This window comes from Clinocottus analis, unplaced genomic scaffold (genome assembly GCF_023055335.1).
Source record: "Clinocottus analis isolate CAN_PGR_092001 unplaced genomic scaffold, fCliAna1.0.p SCAF_15, whole genome shotgun sequence".
Taxonomy (NCBI): domain Eukaryota; kingdom Metazoa; phylum Chordata; class Actinopteri; order Perciformes; family Cottidae; genus Clinocottus; species Clinocottus analis.
In genome coordinates, this window is record NW_027175876.1 from 16,606,800 (window position 1) to 16,616,647 (window position 9,848).

Consider the following 9,848-nt stretch of genomic DNA (forward strand, 5'->3'; position numbering starts at 1 on the left):
TGCAAAAACATTTAAAGGTTTTTCAAGGACTTTACATTGTAAGTTCAACCTCAAGGCACATACATGGAACAACATCAATATTTCATCATGAGAACAGAAATTTAACTTTGGTTCCTAAGAAAACGTGGTGTGGGTGTGGCTAACGTGGCGCCGCAGCGTCTGGGGGCGAGGACGAGGAGGCGGAGCTTCCCGACGCGGCCGCTTCACATGCACTTTATCTCTAGCCGTCTCCTCTGCGCGGCTCACACTGGACCTCAGCCACCTCTGGGTGATCGCTCGACGGAAAAAAAGACCCGATATGATAAAAAAAAAGAATAATAAAGCTAAATACAGGACATGCAGAAACCTTTTGATGTGTGTCTGATAGGAGCAGCGTCTGCGGGAAGAAACGACGCCTCTGAACGCTTTCGGCCTGTCGTGCGGTTTCTTCGAGTTGACCCCTCGGAGATTAAAACGTAATTATTTCAACATGATTCAATGAGCTTTTAGGGAAAAGACTGGCCTTAAAGGCTCCGGCCCTCCGGATGGAGTCTCTCGTTAGCGGCCGTGCTTCGCGTTGTTCTCCCGTAAATGCCGTTAGAGGCGCAAAGTGTTGGATAAATGTGCTTTCTTTCTTTTCAGCGCTCTTCCTGTCACTTCCACTTTCTCTCTGAGCTAATCATTCAGTCCTGCATAAAAGGTAAGGCAAATATCTGTTGGGTCTCTGGTACACATTCACAGACGTGAAGGGGGGAGGAGGGGGTGCTATGTGATGTAACAGTTTGAGCCCCTCCCCCCCCCCCTTTATTTGATCAGCATGGGACTTCAAGCAGGGCTTTCATCTCAAACAAAGAATACTCAATAATAATATCTGATGGAGATGTTCAAGTGTTCTGCGTGGGGTTATGGTCAGCTGTCGGGGTTAGTAGTAAAAAGTTGAAATCGGACGCTTTGATAACCACAGAAGATCTTTGCACTAAAAAACCCAACATAAAAATACCACGTCATGTCACATATTGAGTCTTTAAGTCTTATTTTTTGCAAAATATTCACATTGAATTGTTCCCCCTTTTTGACGAGTGTTCGAAATGAAGTTTGATACCTCTAACCAGTAAATATGACGCTTCCACTCGCAGACAGTTAGCTAGCATTCAGAATTAGCGGGAAACAGCTAGCCAAGCTCCGTCTAAAGGTAACAAAATCCTGCGTATCTTAACTCGCTAACACAACATATATTCTATGTTTGATCGATGCAACAAAACAAGGTTTAAAAGTCGCACTTTGTGCTTTTACGGCAGGTTTTCTTAGCGTTAAACAGAGCCAGGCTAGCTGTTTCCCCCCGTTTTCAGTCCTAATGCTAAGCTAACCTAACATGCTGCTATCATTAGCTTCATATCTAGCATACAGACATCAGAGTGGTATCAATCTTCTCTTCGAACTCAAAGCAAGATAATTCCTCAAAACTGAACTATTGCTTTTGTTGTTTTCTTGATTTTGCTTTTAATCAGCAAATACATCTGAAATATGTCAGTTGTCTTGATGAAAACAAGATTTAAGGACATAATGTGACACCATGATGATGCGTTCAGACAGTTGGCAGTCCGGGCTCCACCTCAAATCAAAGCCCAGGTAATGAAGACTAAGTGCAGCTAGATATCCCGACTGCTGAGGTGAATCCTCCCAGAGATACTCTGGAAGAACTCCAGTACAAGCCCTTAAAAAAATCACTTTGCCAAAACAGTTCGGCCCAGTTCTGTGTCGGCTCTCTGCACAGCGGAATAATCTGAGCGTCTCGCAAAGCGTTAACAGACTCTCTCGTCTCCCAGCGTGAGCTCCGTGCAGCCAAGTGAAAATAAGGGCTACATATTTCTCTCCCTTTTTTGGTCGAGGATTATGAGGAGAAGGGGGAACGTGTGTGTGTGTGTGTGTGTGTGTGTGTGTGTGTGTGTGTGTGTGTGTGTGTGTGTGTGTGGGCGGGGGGTTCTTCAAGCTTGGCCCCTCAAACTAAAATCTTGTCAAATCAAATAAAATCTGGTTAAGAAGTGCATAATGAAGAGCTCTCCCCGGCACCTCGCATGCAGAGAGCTGGTGGGGGGGCTGAGGGGCCGGGACAGGGACTAGGAGACAGGGACCAGGAGACGGGGACCAGGAGACAGGGACTAGGAAACAGGGACCAGGAGACAGGGACTAGTGGACAGTGACCAGGAGACGGGGACCATGAGACAGGGACCAGGAGACAAGAAGCAGGAGATAGGGACTAGGAAACAGGGACTAGTGGACAGTGAACAGGAGACGGGGAACATGAGACAGGGACCAGGAGACAGGAAGTAGGAGATAGGGACTAGGAAACAGGGCCCAAGAGACAGGGAACAGGAAGCAGGGACCAGGACACAGGGACGAGGGAGCAGTAACCAGGAGACAAGGAACATGAGACAGGGACCAGGAAACAGGCAATAGGAGACAGGGATTAGGAGACAAGGACCATTAGACAGGGACCAATGGACAGGGACTAGGAGACAGGGAGTAGGAGATAAGGACTAAGAGACAGGGCCCAAGAGAGTAGGAGTAGGAGAAAGGGACTAGGACACAGAGACCAGGAGACAGGGACTAGGAGACAGTGGCCATGAGACAGGGACCAGGAGGCAGGGACTAGGACAGAGGGACCAGGAGACAGGCAGCGAGGGGAGATAGCGGGTGAGGATCGTGGGGCAGGTGCATTGTTCAGGTGAGTGCACCACAGACGCAGAGGACGGCCTCATGATGGTCCACAAAGGCTGAGCGATGACACGCTGGACGAGCCGCTCGCTCTCAGTGAGCATCGTGAGCATCGTGTTGTGGTTTCCTCATTCATCACGGAGACTAATGAGCGCCGAGACACGGGCGGAATAAGTGGGTGTATGATTGTCACTATGTGTGTGCTTTCTCCGAAGTCATCACACACACACACACACACACACACACACACGGGGAGGGACGGAGGCTTCTCCCTTATGACAGACCACACAGGTTAAAATCCATATCATTCAGTCACCAAACACAGAAAACACTGCTGGTTTGAAATGATTCCACGTCATTAAGTAGCCGCAGGAGCCAGAACACTGGAAGCAATGTGGGTGTGAGCATGAGTAATGTCGTCTGTAACGGACCCGGGGGATGGTGGAGGTAAAGTGATCTGCACGGCTGTTGTCTTGCCCTCTGTTCCTCTGCCCCACACCACGCTGAGGGAAACTGCCCCCTTGTGGCCTCACTTGCCAAAACAGGGAGAGAGAAAAAAGAAAGAAAAATAGCAGAAGAAACTTCAGAATGTCTTCAAAAGGGTCTGCGAGTCTCAGCACATCCATGCAGCTCATTAGGGACAATAAACCTTTGTTCCATTTAAAACTCCCGTTAATAACTGCTCCTCACTAGAACGTGTTGAAAATTACACATCCTTGTTCCAGAGTTTTCCATAAAAAGTGTCTCTCGTACTAAGCCCACCTTTGTTTCAACTGTAAACCAGGAGAACAAAGACGCTTTTAGTGTTAAGGCACTTTTGGGAAATCTCAGTCGAGGCCTTTCAACAGCACCGATGACTTTCTCCTCGGTCCCTCACATGCGCTCACCACCTCTGCTCATTTCCTGCCTGGCTTCCATTAATAAGAAAGTGCACTTCAGTCCTTTTTAACACATACACATAATGAACCAGTGCTATATTTCCACAGCGTGCTAATCAGCAGTGTCTGGATTTCCCCTGTGCGGTGTTGTCATTACTACTGTTCTGTTGGGCTGTTGGACTGCGTGTGTGTGTGTGTGTGTGTGTGTGTGTGTGTGTGGGGTCTTTCAAAGATCAAAAAAAGGCCATATTTTGCTTCTGTGGTTAGCAAAGGATCCCGGTACTCTAAGCGCCCCGACATTTCCGAGGCAGACAGTCAAGAAGCTACACCCAGGGTGCTGTGATTGTACAAATCCATGTTCATGTACAGTACTGACCATTAAAACAACTTTCAAAACCCTGCTGGTTATAAAAAAAGAAACACTTGTATCTCTTTTTCTAAGAATACAAAAGATAGCAGAGAATCCCACATTATTATCCACAGTATAAATTACATCGTAGACAGAACTTGGAAATATATATAGTACAGTTATATTTCACTAGAATTTGTATGGTTTTTGTCATCTTCACAAACGGGGTGTGTGTATGTGTATTTATGCACGTAATAAGTGTTTATAGTATGTGTGTGTGTGTGTGTGTGTGTACTGTTTGTTGCTGCATCACGTGTGGCAGAACTCTGTACTGGGCACGTTGCTGCTCTTGCAATAGGCTAGGCTGTTGTTACTGAGGTGACAGTCTCTAAATCCGATGCCCCCGTTGGGCGTGTAGATGGGCTGGATGCGGAAATCTCCCTTGAGCAGCTGCTCATTGTTCAGCGCCACTATCTGGAAACTGGTCTCAGTCATCTCCAGAATGGAGTTATCCTTCTTGGTCCCGGCCTCGCCGTAGTCGTCTTTTCTCCGGCCCCGGTTGTATTTCCACTTGGTCGAAGCCGACCGGCTCTTCCTGTGCATGTGCCAGCAGAACAGGCTGAGCAGCGTCACCAGGATGAGGAGCACCGCCCCGCCTATGATCCCAGCCATTAGCAGCGTGGAGTTGATGCTCTCCTGGGGAGCTTGCTCCCTGCCGGGAGGCTTGGTGGACGCCACGGCCTTGGTCCTGGCCTCGGAGCATATCGTATCCTCTCCGGGCCTGTAGGAGTTCAGGGTGTCCAGCACGTGCACGCAGATCCGATACACGGATCGAGGCTCCAGGTGGGTGAGACTAATGTGCCGCCGGTCCCCGCTCACGGTCCTCTCCCGCATCCCTTCGTTTATTTGGCTTTGGCCCCTTTTGACCCAAGTGACCTTGTAGGCTGTGACGGTGAAGTAGGAGGCCCAGCTCACCTCGATGCTGGTCGCGTTGACCACGTGGAAGGAGATCTGGAGCGGGTCCTCGTAAGGAGGCAGTGGCCCGGGGGGGTTGTTGTGGACCGGGGGCAAGGGAGGGGATGGGGAGTCAAAGTAGAAAGGGATGGATGTGGTGATGAGGGTGGAGGACATGGTGGTCATGGGGGTGGTTGTGGGCGGGGGAGGGGGCGTGGAACGGAGGGTGGGCCAGGGCGGCTCGTCGGCTTCTACCGGGCATTCGATGATATCCAGCGTGAGCTCTCTGATTGCCATGCCGCGCACATTGTCCGGACTCAGGCACACGAACCCCCGGGCGTTGATGGAGGAGGGCAAGGACTTGAGCCAGACCACCACCCACTTCACGGCGCAGTCACAACGCCAGGGGTTATTGCGCACCATGAGGTGCCTCAGGCTCGACAGGCCGTCGAACACGCCCTGCGTTAGAGTCTGCAGCTGGTTGCTGGACACATCCAGTTTTTCCAGCCTGATGAGGTCAGCGAAGGCCGCCACGGGGATCTGGTTGATCTGGTTCTCCTGCAGGCTGAGTTTGATCAGTGACTGGCTCGGTAGCAGTGGAGGGGGAAAGGTGAGGGAATTGCGGGCAAGGGCCAGCTCACGGAGAGTGGAAAGGTCTTGGAAGGTCCCTGGAGCAATGCCCTCATCCGTCAGCAAGTTCCCGTCCAGCAGGAGGCGCTGCAGGCGCGTCACATTCTGAAAGGCCTCCTCCGCGATGTGAGCGATGCGGTTCTCGTCCAACCGCAGCTCTTTCAGGTCCTCGGGAAGGCCAATGGGAACGCTGCTTAAGTGGTTCTTGGTGAGGAAGAGGAGTTTGAGGCTTATCGCCTCCCGAAAGGCCCCTTCCTCCACACCCACCGTGGAGATGGAGTTATCATCCAGGTGCAGCTCCTCTAGCCGAGTCAGCTGGGCCAGAGCCGCCTTGGAGATGGTTTGGATATTGTTCTCCTGAAGATGCAGGACCCTGGTGTTTTTGGGCAGATTGATGGGAAACTCGTCCAGCTGGTTGCCGTAGAGGTACACAGTCTCAACGCTTTCCACATTGTGAAGTTCCAAAGGGAAGCCAGCATTGTTAATCTGGTTGTTGTGTAGGAAGAGGACCTTGAAGCCCTCCTTCATCCCAAGAGGCACTGACGTCAGGCTGCGCTCGTTGCAGTACACGAACGGCGTGTCACATCGACACTCGTCCGGGCAAGAGGCGCCCGGACTGAAGTGCATTTGGAGGCTTAAGATGACAGTCAACCAAAATTGCATGAATGAAGCCCAATCTTTATTCCAGGGTCCAGCCAGAAACTCCATAGTGAAAAAACAAAACAGCAAAAGGGAAGGCAAAAAAAAAAGAAGAAAAAAAGAACTGGGAAGGAATTAAACAAATGTGAGAATCAAAAAGGCAATGACGTATATATCCACCAAAAACCCGACCCGGGAACAGTCCAACTAGGAGAGTCTGGTAATGGTGCAGTTAGCTGAAAAAGACTGGGACACCGTGGGAGTAATCCTGTAAATGCTAGTCCTCAGCTGAAAAGCGATGGTCTCATTAGTGGTGGCCAGTCCTCTGACTGACTCCATCCATGCTGAGACATCAGACCATAGCAGGACTCTTCACTCCTGGCTCCATGCAGAGCTCAGCCGGGGCCAATCTGAAGCCACGCAGTAGAGAGCCACCGCAGGCTCCACTCGCCTGTCCGTCACACACTGCTGGTCCCCGACCAGGGCAGAGTCCAAGGGGGGTGACATTTGGATCCAGAGACCTGTGGGAAAACAGAGAAACGCTGGATTAGTATATTTAGGGGTGGCCTGTTCTCAGAGAGGGGGGGAGGGGGAAGGGGCACTATTCTCTCGCTCTCTCTTTATTTGACATACAAACATGCACACACACATACCAACTGTCTTTCCATTCCTCCACCCCACCCCCCTTTTCTTCCCTTCTCCCCAAAACACAAAGACAGAGTCACAAAACACATCGTTCACTGCCGATGACAAATTATGCACGGGCTATTTCACACACACACACACACAAAAAAAAGTCTAACCATCTGATAAATATTCAGACCAGCTCTTGCACATCCGGTTTCGCAGACATAAAGAAGGCTTTTATCCCGTCCGCTGTATCAAAGGAGGGAATAGAGCACTGCAAGGACACACACTCACAGAGTTTCAGAGCAACATCGCTGCCACTTAATGGAAAACATGCTAAAAAGAGATAAGGCTCATGAAGGCACCGCGGCTGTTGGTGCCATCATGGAGGCACGAGATGCTTACGGGCCAGAGCGAAGCGACAGCACTGTGGGTAGAGGAACCCCAGTAAACACACGAGTGCTTACAGTAAACAGGGGCAATTGTTTTTGCAGGTGGCCTGATGGAGGAGCTCGTTGTAACGCGTCGTCCTGAACACAACACCACCGAATTCCAGATTTAAGGCCCGGGAAGAGGGGTGAAAACAAAAGGAGAGTAACAGGGGGGGCGTGCATATCGGGCTCCCGCCGGACTGACATACATGAGCTGTCAAATGGAACGGGACCGGAGAATAATTCAGTCCCTCCACCTGCAATAAATGATCGATACAGGCTATCTCTCCGCATGGAGAGGCTTGTAGTAAAGCACAAGGCCATTGGATTACAGTAGACCCCCAGATCCATTATTCCTAGTTTTATGAGCCATCAAATATCCCCCTTTGCCCCACATGATTGAAAGATACTGCTTGTCATCGGCGGCTCACAGCTTCCCTGAAGCTCCACCCTGAGTCCATGTCGGACGACACACACAGTAACAGGAACGGTGGGTTGAATGCTAAGCACAGGGACGGCCGTGAGTCCTGCACGGAGCGGCAGCAGCTATTTAGTCACAACGTAATGAGTCATTTCACATTCGTCATCTGGCAGCCATCTGACAGGGAAGTATAATTTGTAAAAAAAAAAATTTAAAAAAGGGAAAAAGGAAAAGCTACTAAAGGATGTGTTTGCCGTGGTCGCCCTGCTTCTGCTTCTTCACATTCCCGTGCTGTTTGTTGAGGAGATGGAGCCTCTTTGTGGCAGAGATGGAGAAATCATTCCTTGACACACATCTGTGATCTACTTTTCTAAATTGAAAGAGCTAAATTTAATCAAATAAGATTGGGGGGAGGAGGGAGGAGGGTATAAGCGACCATGAGGTGATAAAATGTGCTGCCACAGCAGCAGAATCAACAGCAGAAGGCAGCGGAGTCAACACGAGTATGGCTGCATAAATAAAATGTCCAGATAATAACCATAAACAGCTGCACGCTGGTTCTCACTGGACCTCGTCATAAATGGTGGACACGGACAGATCAATGAGAGGGGCTAAGGGACACTTTTTTCTTCTCCTCTCTCTCCCTCTCTCATTCTCTCTCTTTTCTTTTCTTTCATTTTGATTTAATTTCCAGCCGAGAGAGCACCGGTCCCCGCCGCCAGATGAGCGCTGATATGCGGCCAGGGCAATCCGATTAAAGTGGATTTAGCGACAGAAACGCAATTAAAAGTTTCAGATGGATGTGGTGTTTAAGGGGCGATGCGAGGCGGATCAGGTAGACTTCAAAGCGATGCTCATTTTGAATGAAGCCTTTTCAAAGGAGAATTTAAACCGTGCGGCGCATTGAGAGAGAAAGCCTCCTTCAAGAGAGAGAAAAGTCAGTTTTCTCTCGGGTGAAAACTGTGGAATGGAGCGCTTTGTAGTCCGTAATCTGTCCCTCCATGACACGTCTCATTAAGCACACACATGAATTCCTCTTGGACAAGTCGTGTGGAATTGTGGATTAAATGCTGCGTGGAGACTTCCACGGCTTCGGACACGAGCGTCGTTTATATATATATATATATATATATATATATATATATATATATATATATATATATATATATATATATATATATATATAGAAGCCTGGTTCAGATTTAAGAAAACATATTTAAAAAATATATTAAAAATGTAATTCAGAATTTAATTTTAAGAATAGGTCGATGCAAAAAGAAGAAGAAGAAGAAGAAAAAAAAAGCCTGTCATTTAATTTCCTCAATTTCTCTCCAACTCTGCCGTGGCTTATGAGAAACATCCACTGTACCTTTGGCGAGCCTTTATCCATTTACAAAACCCGCGACCGCGTTCAACTTTTCCGCTTTTCTCTGCGCCTCGGTCCGTCACGCGGTCCCGCCGCGTGCCCGCGCGTGAAGGTCCGTTCGCTTCTGCGAGTCGGTTCCGATGAGCAGCGTGAACCCGGTGAGTCTACGGAACACAGTCATATCTGCCCGCATGGGTCCCCCTCGGCTGAGGCTGCGCGTCCGTCCTCACCGCTGTCCGCACTTTATTTGTCTGAGCGTGTGTGTGTGTGTGTGTGAGTGTGTATGTGTGTGTGTGCGCGTCTGGTTCTCCAGCTCCCGGGTGGCGCTTCACAAACGGAGCTCCTCCGCTTTTAACTCAACAGCACCGTGTGAGGAGCGACTGAAAGCGGCGGCGGGGTGTTCTGTTCGCGGCGCCCACCTCTCCCCCTCCATGCTCCGCCCGAACGGCGAGGACGCGCCCGCAGAAGTGCGCGCCCCGGGCCATGGCGGCCAGCTGCGTCCGTCCGAGGCGCTGTGCGGTGCGGGGGCGCAAACTTGCCTTGAGTAGCCGACCAACGCAGCTCCGAGCCCGGACTCCCCGCGAGTTGTTTTCTTTGATGGATCCAGTTGATAGTGCGACGTGTGCGCTCTGCTCACCTCCCTCTCTCTCTCTCTCTCTCTCTCTCTCTCTCTCTCTCTCTCTCTCTCTCTCCTCCCTCTCTCACCCCTCCTCGGAGTAAAGAATGTCTCTTCCAGCAGCTCCGTGATGGCTGTAAGCCACAGATCCTCCCTGCTGCCCTCACACTGCAGAAAATAGTTTGTCTCTCAACACACTTTTATCCCTCCATGCCGGTCGCCCGGCCTACCTTCCACCATTGC

General features: G+C 50.1%; 1 protein-coding gene across 2 annotated transcripts; it reads right to left on the minus strand.

The window, feature by feature from the left end:
- Window positions 1–3,752: 3,752 nt before the first annotated feature.
- Window positions 3,753–9,613, minus strand: flrt2 (fibronectin leucine rich transmembrane protein 2). 2 transcript variants are annotated; one of them, XM_068577330.1, is made up of 2 exons: window positions 9,529–9,613; window positions 3,753–6,665 (listed from the first exon to the last, which is right to left on the minus strand). In XM_068577330.1, the coding sequence occupies exon 2, from the start codon at window positions 6,211–6,213 to the stop codon at window positions 4,231–4,233; it is 1,983 nt and encodes a 660-aa protein (XP_068433431.1). In that variant the 5' UTR covers window positions 6,214–6,665; window positions 9,529–9,613; the 3' UTR covers window positions 3,753–4,230. The 2 variants fall into 2 exon arrangements, with proteins under 2 accessions (XP_068433431.1, XP_068433430.1); XM_068577329.1 differs by lacking the exon at window positions 9,529–9,613 and adding an exon at window positions 8,993–9,397.
- Window positions 9,614–9,848: the final 235 nt, after the last annotated feature.